Source organism: Pogona vitticeps, chromosome 1, assembly GCF_051106095.1.
Source record: "Pogona vitticeps strain Pit_001003342236 chromosome 1, PviZW2.1, whole genome shotgun sequence".
Taxonomy (NCBI): domain Eukaryota; kingdom Metazoa; phylum Chordata; class Lepidosauria; order Squamata; family Agamidae; genus Pogona; species Pogona vitticeps.
The window spans coordinates 3,572,720-3,594,869 of record NC_135783.1 but is presented as its reverse complement, the minus strand read 5'-3'; the positions used below and the strand labels follow the sequence as shown (position 1 = coordinate 3,594,869).

General features: G+C 50.5%; 1 protein-coding gene across 2 annotated transcripts in view; it reads left to right on the top strand.

Moving 5' to 3' along the window:
* Positions 1-887: 887 nt before the first annotated feature.
* The window catches only part of ZNF395 (zinc finger protein 395), a 38,885-nt gene continuing 17,622 nt past the window's right edge, over positions 888-22,150 (top strand). The window contains exons 1-3 of one of the 2 annotated variants that reach the window (XM_072986319.2): positions 888-975; positions 15,154-15,400; positions 20,781-21,088. In XM_072986319.2, coding sequence (XP_072842420.2) covers positions 15,164-15,400; positions 20,781-21,088 — 545 coding nt within the window. In that variant the 5' untranslated portion in view covers positions 888-975; positions 15,154-15,163. Of the gene's footprint in view, positions 976-1,886; positions 2,446-15,153; positions 15,401-20,780; positions 21,089-22,150 lie in introns of those variants that run through there. The other variant, XM_078380388.1, reaches the window with a different exon arrangement.

Below are 22,150 nucleotides of genomic sequence, written 5' to 3'. Positions count from 1 at the left end.
CGGCAACCTCTGGTTGGGAAAACCGGAATGCTGTCATTCGGGGAGCGCGGAATGGTTTCGTTCCTGTGGGGCCACAAGGACTGGGGCGGAATTTGCCTCCCGAGGTTGCAAAAAACGTAAAGAAGGGCGAAATGTGACGTCTGGGTGGGCTTTTGAGCATCCCCCCCTAGGGAGAGATGGCAACGGAGGCGAGAGATGCTGAGCTGTGTTAGGCCGCTGAATCAAGGGTGTCTTGACAGTTCGCAACTCATGACTTTGGATGAAATCCTGTGGTTTTCCAGAAGGGCACGTCTTGGTGTCACGGGGCAGGTCTCTGGCGGGGTGTGTGTGTGTGCTTTCGGTGTCGCTTTGGCCCTCTATGCGCGTTTGTGTCGAAGATCTCTGTGTAGCCTCTGGCCTCGTTTCCCTTCCTCCCAGCCCTCTCCTTTCCTCTTCTGCCCTTTCAGAGCTCCTGCCGCCGCCGGCGGGGGGGGGGGCGACCCGAAGGATGGAGGGCTCCTTCCCCCCCCCTCCGCGACTTGCCAGTCGGGGGGGGCTGATCCTGGCCACCGAGCCCAGCCAGGGATTTCCCCCCCCACCCCCACCCCAGGCGCTCGCTTCTTCTCCCGGGAAAGCCCACCCCCGACCCTCTCTCTCGCCCGCCCCCCCCCAGCCAGCCGGCCGGCGGCCCGATCCTCCTCCGCGGGGCCGGGGCTGCCCGATCCTCCGCCTCCCTTCCGAGGCGGCGCCACTCCAGGCCGGGGGCTGCCGGCGGCCGCGTACGTGAGGCTGCCTGTGCCGGGGACAGAGGCGGGGAGGGGACGGGAGGCAGGGAGAGGGAGAGGGAGGGGCGGGACCAGGGGAGGGGAGGGAGGGAGGGGAGGGGGGAGGGAGAGGGCGCTGGAAGGGGAATTTCAAAACAAGCTTCGGGAGGGAAGGAAGGAGCGAGCGAGCGAGCAGGCGGACGAGCGGGCGGGCAGGCGGAGCTGGCCAGAGGTAAGCGGACCGGAGGGGGGGGAAACACGACCCCCTTGCGCGCCCCCGGGCCCCGATCCTGACCCACCACCCCCAACCGCCTCTTCGGAGGCTCGGTGGCGGAGGGGGGCGCCGGCGCGTGCGTGTGTGTGTGTGTATAGGGGGTAGTTCCGCCTGGGCTCCTCCGCGCGCCCCTTCCTTCCCTCCTTCCCCCCCCGTGGCTCTGCGCCCTGCGCGCGCCCCCCCTCACTGCTGCTTTCACCTCCCGAGAGGGGGGGTGACTCTTCCCTCCCCCCCCGCCGCCCAGGTTCCCGGCCTTGGCGCTTTCCGCGGGAGCAAGAGCGGAGAGGGGGGGCGGTAGAGCCGCTCCGACGCGCCCCCCCCGCGGGATGCCCGGGCAAATTGGGGCGGGAGGGGGGGGTAGAGGAGGGGAGGGGAGGGGGCGGCGGGCGGTGGTGGCGCTGCTGCTGCGGCTGCTTCGGCCGCGGGCATGCCTCCTGCCCGGTGGGGGGGGTGCGGGGGGGGTAGAGCCGGTGGGGGGGAGGCGCCGAGGCGAGGGGGCTGCTGCTGCTGCTAATGGGGGGGCCCTCCTTTCTTTTTCTCCCAGCGCTTTCCTCTCCGCCTGCTTGCCCGCGATCGCCGCTTCCCACGACCGGCGCGCGCGTGTTTAGCTCGACGCGTGTTTGCCACGCCTCCTCCCCCCCCGCACCCCGTGGCTCGCCTTCCGCGGCCAGGCCACCCCCTCCCCGCGCGCGGTTCCAGTTGGGGGGGGCGCTGCTCGGAGGGGGGCCGTCACGCCCCCTTCTGGCTCTTCCCGCGCGGGGCCCCGATCCGGCCGCGCCCCCCCTCTCCTCCTCCTCCTCCTCTCCGCCCCTAGCCCCGCCCCCGCCCCACGTGGCCCCGCCCACCGCTGAGTGTGGGGAGGGCAGGGGCCACGCCCCCTCCTCCGCGGCGCGCCTTGCCCCGCCCCCGCACCCCTGCACAGAGGGCAGCCCCCCCCCTTGCGCTGCCCGCCGCCGCTGGCTGGACTCTGGCCGGGGGAGGGGTCGCGGGGCTCCCTCCTCGGGACTACAACGCCCACCATCCCGCGCCCACGGGATATGATATAGTCTGGACGGGGGGGGGAAGGTCCTCAAGTGGAACTCAGACCCCCCCCCCACGCCCGCCCGCCTGTCCCCGTTGAGCCACGTTGGTGTTGCCCTGGTCCTGGGGGCTGCGATTTTTTTTTTTGCCTTGGCTAGGGGATTCTGGGTGTTGTAGTCCACAACAAGGAACTTTCCCCCTTTGTGAGCCGCATGGACGGAAGTGGCCCCCCCCTCCAGCCCAGCCAGGTCTCCCTGCTCCAACCCCACCTGAGGCAGGTGTCTGGGAATCTGGGTGTAGGTGGGGGGCCGTCCCAAAGAGCAAAGGGCCGCGCTGGGTCTAGAGTTCTGGAAGAAGAAGAAGAAGAAAAGAATAATAATAATAAGGAGAATAATAAGAATAGTACAGGTACTACTTTTCTGACCTGGGCGAGATTCCGGGACTTTCCTGCCCACCTGGCCAAGCCACGTTCTCCCCTCTGGAGGTGTCAACCCACAGGTTCTTGGCCTCGAAGTTTTTTTTAAAAAAAGGTGACACCTCCTGTTTCCAGGCTGTGAATTTGGGAGACCCCAAAAAGGGGGTCTCAAAGGTGTGTGTGTGTGTGTGTGTGTGTGTGTGTGTGTGTATGTCTCACACCCAACTCTTAAAAAAGGGGTGTGTGAGACGCAACTCTGTTCACAGTGGCCTTTTTAGCTTCAGCTTTCTGCCTGCAAGGAAACGGAGAGCCAGAATCAGGCCAAACCTGGCAGTAAAGAACTTTCTGTTAGTTTCCCCCCCCCCCCAGGGATTTATTTTTTTGGGGGAGAAACAGCTGAGGCCTCCCAGGTCTTTTTGCCCTACAACTTCCACCCCCCCCACAAGTATAATTCTTCCCCCCCCCCCCCACACAGGATGTTGTGAGCTGTGGGCAAGAACCTGTGGAGGCCACAAAGGGCCCACCCTAGTTTTACTCATGGGCAGGGGCTGGGTTCCCCCCCAGCTGTTCTCGTTTTTGCAGCCCCCCTTCTCTCTCTCTCTCTCTCTCTCTCTCTCTCTCACACACACACGCACACACACACACACACACACACACACAAAATTGCTTGCACTGTTCTCCACACTCATGTTCTTGTGTGGCTGGAGGAACCCATGACAGTCTCAATCCTCGGCTTGGGTGGGCACCTCGGTTGTGGCACCACCATTCCTGTGGCGTGGGCTCTGTTGGCGCTGCGCCTGGGACACCCCCCCCGGCCGGCTGGCCGGCCCGCCTCCCAGAGGATGCTCCCGACCAGGCTGAACCCTCGGATCAATGTTTTCGGAGGTTGCGCCGCCGCCTTGCCATTCTTTAGGTCTGGTCAGTTCTATGCACAGTTTTATTCTTGCATGATTTCTTAATTGTTTTGCTTGAATGGATGATTTGATGGTGTTTTGTTGTTGTTGTTGTTATATTGATTGCTTCTTTTTTTTTGTAAACTGCCGAGTGGAGTGGCCAGCACTAATTTGGGGGGCAGTGTGTAAGTTTTTGAAACAAACAAAACAAATTAACATTTGTCAAAACTCTGCCCCTGCTGATGCTTCTGGCACTCGGTTGTCGTTACAAGGCTTTCCTCACGATTTCCCTCGGTGTACATGATCGTGATCGTACGTGATCGTGACTAAGTTTCCAAACGGCCTGTGGTCAAGGAAGAATCAAGAGAGTGGCTTTTCTAAGAGCTGGCTTGTTTCCCCCCCCCCTTTTTTAAGCCACCAGTGACTGTCATGGGTCAGATGGCATGATGAAACTTGATGGACTAGAAACTTGTGGAGGAGCATGGCGATCAGGTGACAGCGCTACCACTGAGTTGTGCCTTTACAGAGAACGGATGATGGCGAGGAAGGGTCATGTCCGAATGCACTTTTGCAAAGGGAGACAATTTCCCTGAATGCACACTGTCGCACTGGTAGACAGGAGTTGGTTTTCTGTTGTTCTCTGGCAGCCGGGATAGAAGCAACCCCCCCCCCCCCATGTTATAAAGAAGATTTAGGGACTTTTTTGCAAGAAGGAGGGGCTTCAGTGAAGGGGAGATCGTCCAGAATTAGGCATGGGATGTTTCTCAATTGGGAGTTTATTTTACTGGAAGGTTTTACCGTCCAATTCCTACTCATCTTCCCAGTGTCAGCATCATCATCATCTCAATTTAAGAAACAACAATTTGAAAATAAATTAAACGGCTGGAAAAATAATCCACACCATGGACAAGACCTGAGGAATATGGACGGAAAGCCTGATCCTAATTCAACATGGGCATGGCTAAAACTGGGGACCCTTAAGAAAGAAACCGAGGGACTGATTTTCGCTGCACAAGAACAAGCGCTCCAAACCAACACGATGAAAGCTAAGGGCCACGGAATTCGTGCTAACACCAAATGTCGACTCTGCCAGGAAAAAAGACAAAACCGTGTCACACCTCATCTGCGAATATCCAAAGATTGCAGAAACAGATTACAAAGTTAGACATGACAGGGTGGGCAAAGTTGGTGCACTGGTCATTATGCAAAAAAATAAAAATAAAATGAAAACTTGCCAGCCTCCAAAAACCTGTGGGAACATCAGGTAGAGAAGGTGTCAGAAAACGAGGAAGTCAAGGATTTCCTGATCCAAACAGACAGACACCTTGAACACAACATACCAGACATACAGTTGTTGTGATAGAACGAAGAAATGTCTGGATCCTTGACATTGCAATTCCAGGGGATGCCAGAGCTGAAAATAAAGAATTGGAAAAACTAACCAAGCACGGAGACCCGGCCGTCGAAACATCTTGCCTCTGGAAGAAACGCCCTTCCGTGGGCCCTGTAGTCATTGGGACTTTGGGAATAATATCAAGAAATTCCTCCCGCTACTATAAACAGGAGTTTCCCATCCTCTCCTTCTGAGGACCTCCTGGGACAACCTGTGCAGGTTTCCCAAGGCCACCCAGGCTGGCTCTTCTCTGAAAGCACAGCGAGGGGTTGAATGCCCAGCCCCCGGCTTCGCAGCTGGAAACCTAGACCACGGAGCTGTCCAGTGTCAACGTCCAGCGCCTTAAGGGGGGCCTCCTTGGTCATCTGGGTTCGAAGAACTGCCAGAGGAGAAGACGAGGAAGCTTTTGACCCATCAGAGGTTCCCCACGAAATCAAGTGAGGGAGAAGAGCAAGCCTGTACCGAGGTTTTCCTGTACCCGGATGGGTTGCATTTCCAAGAATTATCTTGTGGACTACAAAGTCTCAGAATCCCCAGGCTGGGAGGGCCCACGGCTGTGCTGTTTTGGGAGAATTTCGAAGCTATCAACCCAAAGAAGCAATTTTTTTTTAGATTTTGGCAGCGGCGGTCAATTCCTCCAGAAGTCTTTTTTTCTGTCTGAGCCGAGAAGGTGGTGTATGTTTGGGAGACCAAGAAGTTAGCTTTTCTTGGGGGGATGCATAGCATAGCATAGCATAGGCCTCCTTCAGTCTCGAGAGACTATGGTAACATGCTCTGAATCGAGGAGTGTCCTCTCCAGAGCATGAAGCCTGGGTAAAGTAGTATGGAGGATAGGCTGTTACCCAAGCAGCAAATCCCCCGTCTCCACATTGCTGAAATGGTCCAATGGAAAGGCAAGAGCCAATACAACTGGTTCCAGCAATGTCGCAGGAGTTGGCAGAACGACACATGCTGCCTTCGGGATTCCAGCTCCGGATTTTGCCTCGAGGTTAACTGGCTGATTCTGCACACGGACCACTTTGCACTGGCCCAAAAATGCATCTGGCTTGGGGGCCTGTAGTGTTTTTTTTCCCCAGACATGCTGACTTTTCTGTGTGTTTGCACCCGGGGTCGGGCGCAGGACCAGGAATATTGGAAGCTTGCAGCCTTAAACTGCATCAGGCCGTGGGTCCTTTTAGCTCCACTTTTTTCAAAACTTGAAAATAACTTTGTTGCGCTGTTGTTGGTTAAGAAAGTGAAAAACCAACCTATTACTTCCCCTCCCAGGTAATGCAAATATCTGAGCTTAAAAAACAGCACTTCCAAGGAACTGATCTTTTTAAAATGCTTTTTAACCCCCCAAAGCAGTTGACCAGATAGCCACGTTCAATCTGCAGCCTTCGTGCTCTTTTGGGCTGTGTTTTTCATCATCCTCTTGACAAGGTGATGCCAGAGGTGGATTCTGGGATCTTCTCCATGGAAAGTTTGTGCTTCATTGCTGAATGTTCGCCTTTCTGTTAAAAAAAAAGTTTTCGTTTTCAGCAGAGGCTGGTTCTGCACAGGGCTGATTGGCTTGCGTCAATGACGTTGCAGGAATCTTACCGGGACAGTAAGCCAGGCCTGTTGCATAGGAGTAAGTAGAAATGTCCCTGCTATTCAGCTGCATCTTACGGGTTAGGGTTAGGGTTAGGGATACCGTTCCATCCCCTGTCAGGAAGCAGCTAATAAACGTCTCCCTCTCCGTCCTGTTGCTTGGCTAGAAAAAGAAAGAAAAATAATTTTAAAGCATAGTACGTAGGAAGGGGAGGATGGGCAAAGTGGTGTTTTCATTTGCTTCTCTGCCGCTGCAGGGCTGCCGTCTCTGTGTTCTGGGTCTCCAGCTCCCATTTGCCCTGGCTGGCGTATCCTGGTGATGGGGAATGCTGGGATTTGTGGTCCTCTGGAGGGCTCAGTTTGAGGAAGAATGATGACCGCAGGTGTCCGTCCTCTCGTGTTCCATTTGCATTTGACGGCTCTCCCTCTTCCCATCTTTATTGCTCTTACCATTCAGACATTTATTTGGTCAGGGCAGATGTTCCGGCCTACAACGCCCGGAATCCCCGGCTTGTCTAGCCAGGACCATGGGAGTTGTAGTCCGAGACCTCCGGGGTGCCAAAATTTCGCCCACTTTTTGCACGCGGTTCTTTCACGGGCGCCCTCTCCTGCAGGCCTTCCCTCTCCGGCTTCCTCTTCTAGGAGGGGTTTGGAGCAATCTCTCCTCTCTCTCCCCCCCCCCTGTCCTGTTCTCTTCCTTTTTTTTTTTGCACCCTCGCCCGCCTCCCTAGCTTCCCGCTGCAGGCTTCTTGGTTCTGCCTCCGGGCAAGAGGGCCACACCCCCCTTTGCCCTTCTGCAGGAATATGCTGAGGCTATCAGATTTAAGTTTACAAGCTGCAGGCTTTCCTTCTGAGAAAGCTGCTAATCTCCTCCCTTTGGCTTTTCCTTCCTCCAGTTCCTTACTCTTCTTAACCCTTTCCTGCTGCCTGTTCATTCTTCTGCACCAAGAGAGTTGTTGAGGGACTCCCTTGGCTTCATCCAGCGAGCTACAGAGAGTCCTGGGACTTTATTTCTTCGTTTGCTTTTATTTTATTGAACATATTTTTAATCCGGCTTTCTCCTTAAAGAGGACCCAAGCTAGTTTGCATCATTAAAAGACAGCCTTTTAAGCTGAAAACAGTAAGTTATACAAATACTAAAAAGGATCAAATGCCACACTATAAAAAACCAGTAAACAAAAGTATTACCAAAACACATTCAAAGCAGTAATGCATAACAGTCCATTTAAAACAACCCACTCAGGCAGCCAAGCGCTGCGGGGAAAGCCAGCCTGAACGGAAAGGTCTTCTTTGCCTAGAACAGCAAAGAGCGGGCCAGGCTGGCCTCCAGTGGGAGGGAGTTCCACAGTTTCTGGAGGCAGCCACAGAGAAGACCCTCTCCCATGTCCCCACCAAATGCACCACCAGTGAAGGTGGTGGGACCGAGAGAAAGGCCTCCCTTGAGGGTCTTAACACTGGATCAGGCTCATCCTGAGAGATACGGTCTTTGAGATCGCTTGGACCCAAGTCATTTAGGGCTTCCTGGGTCAAAACCAGCCCTTTGAATTGTGCCTGGCAACGGATTGGCAGCCGGTAGACCGGCTGCAACAGGGGAGTTGCGTGATCCCAGTGTCCAGCCCCAGTCAGCCATCTGGCTGCTGCCTTTTAGACCTGCTTACATTTTTGGACACTCTCCAGAGGCAGCCCCACGTGGAGCACATTACAGCAATCTTTCCAGAAACGGACGTTGCTGGCACGCTAGTTTTAATTGTGGAAAAGCACTCCTGGCCACTGCCAAGGCCTGGGCATCCAGGCTCAGGGATGAATCTAGGAACAACCCCAGCTGTGCGCCTGTATGTTCAGAGGGAGCGTCACCCCATCCGGCACAGGCTGCGTTCCCTACTCCAGAGCCAACGTAAAACAGTTGATAACCGTCTGCCTTGCAGGGTTGTATAGATAGACGTCATGTGTTTTCAGTAATTGGTCAGTTCTCAGCGCTGTCGTTGTAGGAGTTGTTATATGAGTTGTAATATTTTGTGGTTTAGCCTTTCCTCTTTCCATACCAGCATTGAGGAGCATGCTACAGATCCAATCATTCCTGATGGTTGGCCGTGCTGGCTAGGGCTAATGGGATTTGTAGTTCAAGGCTATCTGGGGGCTGGCAGATTCCTCGACTCATGTCTGCCTCAGGAGAAGTGGGGGTACATTATTTTGAACGCAGCCTTTTTTTCTCTCTAGAAAAGCATCAGGTTCACCTGGAGGAAGCAGGTGAAAAACAAGCAGAGGTGAGCTTTGCATTCTTTTTGAACAGCAGAATTTAGATTGATGAGCAAATTAAGCAGAGGAAGTGTGTTTTAGGATTTCTGTGTATTTCAAAAACAGACAATGCAGACCTGTCTATGTTTACTTGGAAGCAAGTTCTGCCGTGTTTAGAAGGACCTCTTTCCAGGCAGGTAGAATCGTAGCTATTTCATGTGGAGCTGTAACTCTTGGTGTAACATGTTTACCTGCATGCGAATGGGCGGACCTGCAGGTAAACAGGTACGGTGGCAACGCGCATCTCACTGGCGGCGCAGAACTTGGCGTTGCGCTGTGAAATTTCAGGTCAAGGAGAGCTGCTTGGAGAGATGGCGGTTCTCAGTATTTCCTGACGGGAGTAGAACTTTGGCACCAAAATTTTACATTTCAAAATTCCCGTCTGACGTTTTGCGAATCGGTAGTATGTACAATATGTGAGGCAAACCCTGTCTTCGGGTGTGCTCCTTTCTGATAACTTGTGAAGCCTCGCATTGTCCTTTTCTCGTTTGGACATTTTCTGATGAGAAAACATGTGCCCGTTTTTGCATTCCTTGCAATTAGAAACATAGCACATCAGAGCAAGAACAAGAGGGAGAGAGACCTTCTAAATGACCCCTTGGCATCCTGGGCTGGTTCTTTTATTGCAGGGATTTTATTGGAACTCAGGAAAGCATTACTTCCTTTTTGTTCCATGGCGGTGGCATCGTGGGCTTTAGGCTCCAAAGGTGGAGATCGTTAACTCGCCTTCTTTTAGAATCTGTGTTTTCATTTTACTTTTAAGAGGGCCCTGCCCTGCCTCGTCTCCATTTGCTGGCTGCAAATCTAGTCTTGAAGGTTTTTTTTTAGCTTGCTCTGCCAGAAATGCACAGAGCTGAGGGCTGGCTGGGAGCTTTTAGGGCTGTGGTGGCACTTTAGCGAGCCTTTGGAATGTTAGCTTTTTGGACTACAACCCCCAGAATCCCCAGACTCTATTGCTAACAATAAAGGACCGTGGGAGGTGGCCTGCCAGAGGGTCACTGCAGCCTGTTCTAGGGGATGTTATCCTATATCTTTAAAGTGTGCTGTTCTTATACTACCCCATAGCACTCTCTTGGAGGTCTACAACTGAATTATGCAGGCTACCTGTTGTCCCCTACCCCCCTTGCAGGGTACTCAGTTTACTGATCTCTGAAGGATGGACGGCGGAGTCAACCCTGAGCTGGCTACCTGGAGCTGAGATTGAACTCAGGTGGTGAGAAGAGTCTTGGCTGCAGTACTGCAGTTGAACCACTGCATCATGAGGCTCATTAATACTTTGCAATAGCATGGATGTTTTCTTTACTCACTGAAGCAATCATGCTCTCTACTGAACTTGGCTGTCTGTTCTCCCAAAGAGAACTTCTTTATAGTGACTGAACATATTTATTTGGAAATGATTTATACCATTTTTTGCAAAAATTGTAGCCTCCTGATGTTACCAAACTCCCTACCTCCCATCAGCTCCAGGCACAAAAAACACACAGTGGTCAGGTGTGATGGGATTTTGTCGTTTACCAGGTTTACCTCCAGACAAAACTGTGTTATTGAAGTGAGATCTCCTACATCATTCTAGTTCTGTCGCCTCCTGGTGCGGAGGTTAGACTGCAGGACTGCAGCCAAAACTCTGCTCCGGAATCAGGTTCAATCCCAGGTAGCCGGTTTGAGGTTCACCCCGACCTCCATCCCTCTGAGGTCAGTAAATGAGCACTCGACTCACCGGGTGGGTGGCAATGCGTCGCTGCATAATTAAATTGTAAAATGCCCAGAGAGTGCTTTAAGCACTATGAGACAGCATGTAAGCAGCACGCTTTGCTTCTCTCCCGGCCCCCCCCCCCCCCCGCATAGAAGCTGGCTTCCTTCCTGACCCTGCAAGAACAGCTTATTCTCTATCCAGCAACAAAGGGGTTTTTCAGAGGTTGGTGGAGATGGTGATCCTGTAAATCTTCTCTTTTTGGATCACAGTACCCATATATCCCGCAGCTGCCCGTGGGATGCTGAAGCTCAGTGCTTGCCAACCTTGACTCCCAGGTGTTTTTTGGACTGAATTTCTCAGAACCCTTCTCCACAAGCTGTGCTGGTCAGGGTTTCTGGGAGTTGTAGTCCAAGATCATCTGAGAGAGAAGAAGAATTGGGTGTCCGTTCCCCTCCCTTCTCCGTGTCAGTGGAGCGGAGAGATAAGAAGTGTTATGATTGCACAAACCACAGTTTGCTGTTGGGTCCAAAGGTAGTAAACTATGGTTTGTGCTAATCTTGGTTTTCAAAGCAGGTGGGCCAAGGGCCATTGGGTTGCAAAATAGATGAGGAACGTTTCTCCTGTTGTGTGTGTGTGTGAATGGGGAGAGAAGGAGACAGTACACGCGCGCAGGTTGTGTGTTCCCAGCTGCAGTTTGCTGTTACTAGCCGACATAGTGGAGCTGGTACGTCTCTGTTCAAACTTAGGAGGTGGCTTAAGTCACCCCCCCCCCAGGTCTGTCATGTAGATAACCCACATGTACCTGGATGGGGACGCTTTGGTTCCTCAGGGTCATGTTTTGTTGCAAAGTCTGTACATAGCTCATTCTGCAAGGTAGCATGTGTGCTACAACATGGTCACTGGAAGGGTTCGAAGCTGTGTCTCCAGCTTTTGGCTATTTGCCATTTACTTGTTTGTGTGTGTGTTTTTTTTAATAGGCGAAAAGTTATCTGCAGTACAGTGGTGCCTTGCATTGCGACATTAATTCGTTCCAGCGAAATCGCTGTTGAACAAAAACGTCGCAATGCAAAATTAAAAAGCCCATAGAAACGCATTAAAACGCGATTAATGCGTTCTTATGGGCTTAAAACTCGCCATTCAGCGAAGATCCTCCATAGCGCGGCCATTTCTGGTGCCTCTTAAGTGAGGAATCCGTCCCAGAAAACAGCGGGCGGCCATGCTTTTTCCCCGGCGGCCATTTTGAAACCGCTGATAAGCGGTGCGAAAATGGTCGCTTTGCGATGATCGGTCATCGCAAAGCGAAAATACACCATAGGGAACATCGCAAAGCGATCGCAAAATCTTTGTCGCAAAGCGATTTCATCGCTAAACGGAGCGATCGCTATGCGAGGCACCACTGTATTGCTATTTTGCTCTGGAGTCAGTCCCTGCCTACGTAATGACCCATACAGTTTTTTTTTAAAAGCAAGCCATGATCCTGAGTCGCTGATGTGACACAACCGGTTGGTTGGTGGGTCGGCCTCATTCTGTGAGGGAAGGTTTGTGGGGGGCCATTCTGGGTGGGTGCAGGAAATGCAAGACGTTGAATGGAACCCTAACTTAGCCAACTCTGATTTCTGTAATTCAAGTCCTCGGCCTCCAGGCCTGGCGTTCTTAGAGACCACAGCTCCCTCAGTACAATTTAAAAATATAAAATAAATTATGGTAAGTGGGAATTGATATTAATTTCATAGCATTTGTACCAGATCTTTGTTCAGAGAAGTCAAGGAGGGTCCTGATCACTCCTCTTTATTCTTACAGAAACTTTATGAGATAAATAGGTGTGGACAGGGGAGAGAAAGTGTGTGTGTGTGTGTGTGAGAGAGAGAGAGAAAGTTGACAGCGATGTGCAAAGTCAAACCTGGATTTCCTACAGAGTAGTATCATTCTACCTGTATCCCTATGAATCCAGCATTTTTCCGTTCTACTCCCCTGAGATATGTTTGACTACAATTCCTATCTTCCCCATTTAACCCTGGCAGTGCTGTGTCGGCTGAGAATGCTGTGCTTTGTAGTCCCAACACATTTTGGGGCCAGGATAAGGGAGAGCCACCCTATCCTGTTCCCTGCTTGATTGTTTTATATGCTGCTTTTTTGTCCACAAAGCAGAAGATGTGGTGGCGGCAAACATCATGAAAACCAACGGAAGTTGGTAAGGTGAACAAGGGGTGATTTCTGGATCGAGACAACTGCCCCTCTAAGGAGGGCATCCGTGCTCCCCCCCCCAGTGAAATGCTGGATGGAAAAGTCATGTGTCTCTAGACACACACACACACACACACACACACACACACACACACACACACACACACACACACACACACACACACACACACACACACACACACACACACAGCCATGGTACGATGCCAACAGGTAAAAATGGGTGCCTCGCCTCTTCCGTTCTGTTGTGTCCTTGGCATTTCAACGTAGATTGTAAGCTCCTTGGGGCATAGTTTAGAAAGTTTTACACAGGGGCATTCAAAAGAAGGGGCGGGGGTGTTTGCTGTAGTAATTGTTTTAATTGCAGCTTGACAAGGTTCTCTTAAGAGCTGTGTAGCCTGCTCCTGAAAACCCCAGTTAACTTTCTAGGAGAAGAGGGGATCGATATCAACTGGTGGTTGGAAGTCGGTCGTATTATCCTTCCTTCCCTTTCGCTTGGTCTGTTCTTAGTGCTTGATTTTTAAAACAAGCCCGGTCTTCTCCTAGAGGCACACGCTTCCTTGCAAATTCCCGAGGGATGTCCTGATTCGGCCGTTGACCGAATGCTGCCTGGGGGTGATGGGATGTGTAGTCTCAAAATCTCAAAACATCTGACCGTTGTGAGCCTCGGGGAAGACACCCAAGACTGTCTGTGTCTCGTAGGCTTCTGCGGGCTTCGAAAACATCAACAAGAGGCTGAAATTGTCTCTGATTTGGAAGTTGGACCTTCTGTTTACACAGCAGCGGCTTATCCGGTTCTGAAAAAGCCATCTCTCCGTTTCGGGGGCCTTCGTTTCCTGCCAAGGCTGTCCCCCGGGGAAGCTGCGTGGGCATCGGTTTTTACTTGTCTACCACCGTAGACTGTCCTGCCTTGTGTTTTTCTCCAAGCAGATTCCTTGGTGAATGCAAAATAAAGGGGTCTCTCAAGGCCAGATTCTCCCGATCTCTGGGCCACCTTTCCGGTCTCGCTTCTCTCCCTGTCCAGACTTGGTCCAACTGTAGAAAAGCCAGTTCTCTGTTGGGACCTTGAACCCATTGAGGTCTGGGGTTGAAGGCAAAAGCTTCCCGGTCCCCTCTTTCAGGGCGGGTTTCGTCCTCCAAAACTGGTTTTTAGAAATTCAACACTGCAGTTGTCGGTGTGCTTCTGGCTCTTTCTTGGGGGGGGGTGTCTTTGGGCCCTTCCAAAGAAGTCATAAAGCTGCTGGCCCTCAGAGGGCTCTGAGGCAACACGATTCCCCCACGGCTCCTTCTTCACAGGGGCTGGACTTGATGATCCTTAGGGGTCCCTTCCCGCTCTGCTGCTGTTTCGGCGGAAAGGAAGGCAGGCGGACCTAATCTGACCGATGGGCTGCAGTCTGTCGGAGTCATCCAAGTTTTGGACTTTGTAACACTCGGAATAACGTCCCTTTGGCCATGCTGGCTGGGGCTTCTGGGAACTGAAATCTAGAACAATCTGGAGGCGGGAAGGTGTAGAGTCTTAAGGCTTCTGGGTGTGAAAGTCTCGCGGGGCAGGGGTTAAACTGCAGTACTGCGGTTAAGACTCTGCTCACAACCGGAGTTTGATCCCAGGTAGCCGGCTCAAGATGGAATCAACCTTCCGTCCTTCCAAAGTTGGTCAGTTGAGCTACTCCGGCTGCTGGAGGGGTACCGTGTGGCCTGTATAATTTCATTGCAAGGTGCGCAAAGAGTTCTCTTTGCTTCGCTTTAGGCTCGTGGTTTGCATCTTTCGTCCCACCCACCAGTCTATTAAAGATTCCGTGTCCTTCTATGGTATAAATGGAATGCTCCCTTCCAGGTATTCTGTTCTGACCTTTTATATTAAGATGGCAGGTAGGTAGGACTGAAGACTGAAGGTACGAAGTTGCTACAACTGCGCCAAAAAGAGATGGCACATATTCTAGCTTTTAAAAAGACTTGGCCGTCGGAAGAGAATGACTTCTTCACTTGGGTCTCACCAAGGCTCCTACCAGTGGCGCTTCTGCATGAGAGGATAGTGGTGATTTTGGCAGTGAAGGCGCTCATCATGCTAATCCCCACAGCCTTTCCTCCAGCAGGCAGAAACGGCAGGCAGCTTCACCGGGCCCTTATCAACCAATGAAGGGCAGGTCTTTTGCCAAGCTAATGGCTCTTAATTGCCCATTCTAGACCACCCTCAAATGTCTAGTCCTCCTGGGAATAAGTTGGCAATAGTGTTCCTTGGGAAATGCATTTTTGTGCCAGCTATGCATGAAGACTACCACTAGGCCAGAAAGATCAGGGAAATCTGATCTGAGAACTGCCGGATAGCTCAGTGGTTAAGGAGCCTGGGTGGAGAGCCAGAGGTTGGGAGTTCGATTCCCCCACTGTTCCTTCTTGACAGGGGCTGGACTTGATGATCCTTAGGGGTCCCTTCCAGCTTTGCTGTTCTATGATGATGGTGTTAACAGTCCCTGTCCTTCCGAAGAGCCTGTGGGTTTGAACTTATGAGCCCTTGGCCTGCTACACTATTGTATGCCACTTGGCCCTAAATCATGGGATCGTTGTATCAAACATTCTTGGTTCTGCATCATGCGATTGATTGATTCTCTGCCAAGAGTTCATAGCCTTTTCTTCTTCTTCTTTTTCCTGTTTGCAGCCTGTCGGAGATGGCGGCGGTGCTGTCGAGGAGGCTGGGGAAGCGCTCTTTGCTGGGTGCGCGCATTTCTGCTCCCACGTTGCTGGGGGATGGGGTGCTCCTGACGACCCAGGCCCACCCCTTGCATCCGGAAATCAGCAAAGGGTCCTCGCTCCTTGCTTCCTGCGAGGACCGCCCCTTCAAGGACCGCGCGGACGGCCCGGGAGATCGAAACCAAAACGGGCCGATGCTGCACCCGGGCCAAAAGGTATCGGAGATGTTGGCTTTCTTGAGGGATACGGAGCTGGGATGTGCGAGGTTAAAAAAATATGTTGTTGTTGTTTTTACACTAGGAACCATGCTCGTAACCTTTTATGGCCAGTTATATTTTTCATGGCTCTTCTTAGACATCCTTTTGATACCTTAAGATTCTAAGGCTAAGTTAGTCTGAATTAGAGTAGACCTGTGGAATCAGTGGGATTTACGTAAGCGATGATTGGCCACAGACCCATGGATTCAGTGGGTCGTTCCCCCACCTGGGGCTGATCATTTTGATGGAGATTTCGTCAACAGGCTGAGCGCCTTTGCGCTAACTGACTTTATCATGGTAAAACTTGTGATTTTGTTGGTGGTTCTTCTTTTATAATTGTAAACCACCCCAAGGGCATCACTAGCTGGTCAATATCTTTTAAATAACTAATAATTCCAGTTTGCGTTCATACTAAACATTTGAAATCTGTGACCAGGGAAATGTTTTGGAAGCTATTCGGACCACAAGCTAATGTTTCAAGGGACTAGTTTTAAGATAAATACTTTAATAATCGTTTGGTTTAACACTTCTTTGGTAGCTTAGAAAGAATAGATAAATTTGTTTTTTTTAAAAAATATATTATTTATTCAAAATATTTTTTTACCCTTCTTTCTCCTTAAAAAGGACCCAACATGATTTATATCATTAAATAAAAATTTAAAAAACAGTAAGTATTCCAATATTAAAAAGAATCAAGCAAATACCATACTAAAAGAAGGTAGAGAAAAGCAACACCAAAAATATATTCAAAACATTAAGGCACAACCATACATTTAAAAACCCCACTCAGGAAGCCAATTGCTGAGAGAAAGCTCGCCTGAAGGAAAAAGTCTTTGCCTGCTTGCAGAAGGACAGCAAAGTCTGGCCTCCAGTGGCAGGGAGTTCCAAAGCCCAGTAGCAGCCCTCTCCTGTGTCCCCACTAAGCACCTCTGTGAAGGTGGTGGAACCGAGAGAAAAACGTCTCCTGATGATCGCATTATGTAGACTGGCACGTAAAGGGAGATGTGGTTCTTGAGATCGCTTGAACCTGAGCTGTTTAGGGGTTTATAGGTTTTTTTAAAAATTCTATTTTAAAAAATATTTTTACTCCACCTTTCCTTAAAAAGAACCCAAGGTTAAAACCAGCACTTTTTCTATTCTACAAAGGAATGTTTCGTGCAGCCTGTCTGAATTCTGATGTTTGTTAGAAATACAGTGGTGCCCCGCATAGCGATGATAATCCATTCCGAAGAAATTGTCGCTATGTGGATTCGTCGCTATGCGGGGCAAAAAAGCCCATAGGAACGCATTAAAACATGTTTAATGCGTTCCTATGGGCAAAAAACTCACCGTTATGCGGAAATCCTCCATGCGGCCGCCATTTTCGTTGCCCGGTAAGCGAGGAAAGAGCGCGCAAACACAGCGGGCGGCCATTTTCTTTACCCGGCGGCCATTTTGGAACCGCCGATCAGCTGTTAAAAAAACATCGCTATGCGATGTTTTACCATTAGAAACATCGCAATGCGATCGCTTTTGCAATCGCAAAAAACACATCACTATGCGGATGCGTCATGAAACGAATTGCTCATTATGCGGGGCACCACTGTATGTCGCTTTGGAAACACGTAATGAAATCTGAATGGCAGAAAAGTGACCAGATCTTTTTATTAGCATTAGAGCCATTTTTCTGGCCTCGTTTTCCTCAGTGGGGACGCCATGCTTGGCAAATGTAAACACACTGAGCCCCAGAAGAGAGGAAAACAAGGGTGTGCGTTGAGTGTGTATCACGTTTCCTTGGTTGCAAGAAATGCCTGGCAAAGGAATTATGAGGGTGTGAACCAAGGCAGTGTTGGGGTGTGACTCTCGGGGAGGGGGACAGAAATTGGGTGGCCTCGGATCGGGGCAGAACGCGTGGAGGAGTCAGGCGTCTGCGTCATGCATGGGGTCCCAAAAAGATCATTCCAGCCCCAGAGACTTCAGTTCAGCTTTTCCCAACTTGGCAAAACTCTTCTGAGTTGGGAGTCAGTGGTGTGAAAAACAAAAAAGAGGATCTATTCAAAGCCCTAAACTCAGAATAACCAGTAACTATAAATATTTGGGAGCTGCACAATCATAAAATATCCGTCCAAGGCTGGCGACGTGGAAACGGCCTCCTTTCCTCCCTCCGGAGGTTTTTGGCCCTCCTGTCTTGGCCGCACTTCGAGGGGGATTCTGGGCTTAGCTGTCCGAAACCGTAACTTTCCCCAAGCTCGGGGTGGAACGGAGACTTTGAACAGGAAGTCCTTTTGCACTCAAAGAGAAGCTCCTTCTTAGAGGATTTGGGGCCTCGCTATGCAAACCAGTGGCTTCTTCAAAGGCTGGGCATGGCCGGTTCCTGGCATAGAGTGCCCAGGCTATGGGTTTTCACAAACCCTCTGCCCCTCTTTTCTCTCCGGCTATGTGTTCACCCATACAGACTGGCAAAGGCGGCTTTAACAGACATGGATGAAGTTTGTATTCTCGAAGGCTAAACATGGATAAAGTTTGCCCAGAAACTGTTCCAAAGGCTGATGTGTGCAGGTGATTCTGGTCTTTACTGGATCTGTTCTGCCCTCTTACCCCCACCACCTTCACCCCAAGAGTTGTTTAGTCGTGTCCGACTCTTCGTGACCCCATGGACCAGAGCACGCCAGGCCCTCCTGTCTTCCACTGCCTCCCGGAGTTGGGTCAAAGCCGTGTTGGTTGCTTTGAAAACACTGTCCAGCCATCTCGTCCTCTGTCGTCCCCTTCTCCTCTTGCCTTCACATTTTCCCAAATTCAGGGTCTGGGTAGAGGAGTGCCATGCCTCTTATTTTTCTGCACACCCCTTTGACTGGGGCATCTCTCTTCTCCCCTCCCCTTCCTTTTCCCTGTGGTAATGAGAGTTCCCCTATAAATAGTCTCCAGGAATAACTAACTCAAGTGGGCACATCTTAGCGTAGATAGAATTACACGTATAAAAATAGATTTTCTGAGCGAGACGGTGTCTCTGCCTCCAATTAGGTCAAAGTGGCGAGGGAAGACCCAGGCAGTTTTTAATGCCTGCGTGCCTCCTTATATGCTGCTAGGCTGTACGTGTGTGTGTGTGTGTGTGTGTGTGTGTGTGTGTGTGTGTGTAAAAGGTCCGGTCGGTAGGCTGTACGTGTGTGTGTGTGTGTGTGTGTGTGTGTGTGTGTGTGTGTGTGTGTGTGTGTGTGTGTGTGTGTGTGTGTGTGTGTGTGTAAAAGGTCCGGTCGTGCTTCATTTTGTGAGGCTGGTTTTATACTCCAAGGTGCAAGTCAGCTGACATTGGCCCAAATCTTGTTTCCGGACAACGTAAACATTACAACCTTTGCAACGAGTTTTACTGCAGATTGCAGAATCAGAGTAGACGTTGCCTGCTGTGTGTACGGCGTGCAACTCAGTTCACAGCGAGTCGTGCCTACGCTGACTTGTGTAATTTGCAGCCATTTTGCTGCTCCAAGTTAGGCTGTTTAAACAGTGACAGCGAGAGGATTTGGGGTACTCCAAGGATCGTATCAGTTTCATTGGGGCCTTGCTTCCTATTGCCCCTTAGGTGTGTCTGATGGCATCTTAGGAGCTGACTGGGTGTGACAGAAGGTGCCATTCACACTGGCAGTGGGAGAGGGATTGGGGGGAAAATCTGAATTGAGAGCATAAAAATAATGCACCCCTATCATGTGCTGGGTGGGAAAAGGGATTAGAAATTCCCGTGGGTGCCTGGCCAGAAAGGCAGTCCTTTGCCAGCCTGCCTGCCGTTGAGCCTTTTGGAAATGGGTTTTGTCCGCTTGAGAAACCCTTTGATAAATTCTGATCCTAAAAGGTGCTTGGGGGGGGAATCCCCTCTCTTTGGTCCCTTCTATTTGTCACTGGCTAGGCATCATCTGGAATCCTGTGTCCAGTTCTGGACACCGCACTTCAAAAAGGATGCTGAGTAATTGGAACAAGTTCAGAGGAGGGTGACAAGGATGATCAGGGGGCTGGAAACCAAACCTTGTAAGGAAAGACTGAAAGAATTGGGCATGTTTAGGCTTGAGAAAAGAAGACGGAGGGGGTGATAGGAGAGCACTTTTCAAATATTTGAAAGGCTGTCATTCAGAGGTGGGGCAGGATGTGTTCTCCATAATCTCAGAGTGCAGGACAGGCAACAATGGGCTCAAGTTAGAGGAAGGCAGGTTTCGGTTGAATATCAGGAAAAACTTCCTAACAGTTAGAGCAGCATGACAGTGGAACCAGTGACCTCGGGAGTTGGCGAGTGCTCCAACACTGGAGGCGTTCAAGAAGAACTTGGACCATCACCTGGCAGATAACTGGTTTGTATTCCTGCCCTGAGCAAGGGGTTGGACTGGATGGCCTTGTAGGCCCCTTCCAGCTTCACTAGTCTGTGATTCTATGGAGCCCATATTGGGGTCTGGATGGGACTGAGTATCTGAGTTGGCATGGGGCACCTTCTGAGCTGAACTCCCTGTCTTGAATGTTGGATAGCTGGATGCCTCTTAGAATCGCGAGACGTGAATAGGGATAACTGCCCTCAGTTCTTTACCATGTCGGTTCCTGCCGCCCAGCCTGAAACTTCCATTTTAATAGGTGGTTTAAATTAGAACTGGGCATATTTGTGTTTTCGAGCGACACGTCTCAGAATTCCCAAGGTAGTGTGGTCTCTGGAAGTGGTCATCCAAAAACACAAATAGTTGCACTTTTATTTTAAATATTTAAAGAGCAAATGCAAATACTCCCCTTCAATAAAGAAGCAGAGGAGAGAGACGGGAAAAAAAACAGAGAGGAAAAAGGAGGAAAACAACCAGGGTTACACATAGCTTAGAATCACAGCTTAATATTATCAAGATAAATGGACTAGATGTCCCAGAGAGTTCCCAGGGTGGTGTAGTGGATAGAGTGACAGACTAGGACTCTGGAGAACAGGGTTCAAATCCCCACTCAGCCATGGAAACTCACGGCAGGAGTGGAACTGGTAAAACCAGTCCTTAGATTTATTTATTTATTTGATTTATACCGCGCCTATCTGGACTACCAGACCACTCTATGCGGCTTCCAATGCAAAATAAAGCAATAAAATACAATAAAAATACAAAAACGTGCATAATAAAATGTGCATAATCATCGAATCACAATCACAATAAAATAAGGAAAAATAATATAAGGAAAATTAGAAAAAGAATTCCAGAATTGGCTGGAGGGGACGTCAGGCATTCAAGAGAAACTTAGATCTTCACCTGGCAGATATTGGTGTGTATTCCTGCCTTTTACAATGCGGACCTTTAGTAGCTTCCTAAAAGTTCCTGCTGATCATGTGTTTTTGTTGTTTTTCTCCTCCTCTTAGGTGCTGGTCTTTTGCAATGGGCAAGAGGAGGCTGGCCTGGTGGAGCAGCACAACCCGGCCAGCAACGAAGTGAAGGTGTTGATGCCGGAGAAGGGGTTTTTGGTTTCCAGGAAAGCTGAGGAAGTGAGGCTGGCAGACTGCCAGGCCCTGCCGGTCCAAAGCCTGGAGGCGGACCATGGAAGAACGGCTGTAGCCAGGAGCTGCAGCAGCACCGTCTCTGTGGCAATGGAAGATCATCCTACCACGTTGGACGCTGTCATGGCCTCTGCTCCGAGATCGGTTTCTAGGAATATTGATGTACCAAAAAGGTGGGTGTTTGTGTGTGTTTCAGATATTAAAGAGGCATAATCTTTTCTCAGCTGAAGAGTCAGGTGAAAATGCTCTAGGTAAGCAAAAGGTGATCAGGAATTGCAGTGTAAATCCTGAAATTCCATGAAAACAAAACATAACATAAGGGCAGCCAGGACTTAAGTCTGCTTATCAGGAGAAGGGCAGTCTGTCAATAAGACAAGATCATAGCAGTTTGCTAGATAGGTGGTACATGCATGCATGCATGCATGAATGAAAGAACAAAACAGCAAAGACATAAAATCGAATCCAAAAATTTCTGATTTTTAATTCTGATTTCAAAGGTCCCCCAGGAAAAGAACATTGATAGATGTGGGGCTTCTAATATCTGTTTTAGCACAGAGTATATGCCCAGCTATGCTAAGAAGCCTCCATGGATGCCGAGGGATGATCCACCTGGTTCAGTATGGTGTGTTCTTTGGGAAGAGGCTGGGACCCTGTAGAGCAGGTGCCTTACCAGCAAAAAGTCCCGGATTTGGTCCATGGCCATCTCCCGGTCAGGCTGGGGAAGATTCCTGTTTTGAAGCCTAGGAAGATGCTGTAAATCTAGGAAGAGCCAAGGCAAGCAAACCTGCAGCCTCGTAATGTTTCTCCAGCTGCAGGAGGAGACCGTCTCGGGGTGCCGGATGGCAAAGTCCCACTCACAGCAAGAAGGTGCTTGGGGGGGAAAAGGTGACGCCGTGTTTAACAAACAGAATTGTGGTCTTCAAAGTGGCCGGGAAGCATGATTCTACTCTTAAGCCACCGCTTTTGTAAAACTGGAAGTGTTTCCCACCCCCTTCTGATTTCTGCTTCCCCCCCCCTCCCACACACACCCAGGGGAAGATACCAGCCCAGTCGCTGAGCCTGGGGTTTTCGTCCTGCTGTTTGTCTAACATGTCTGGTCCCTCCCAAGTTAGAGTGGACATGTGGGTGAAGGTGGATCAAAGGGGTCCCGTGGGTAGATGAAACCTCCGTCAAGGCAACCAGTTCTGCAGGATCTGAGCCGGGGAATCAGCGACGGCATTCCACCCACTGGGTCG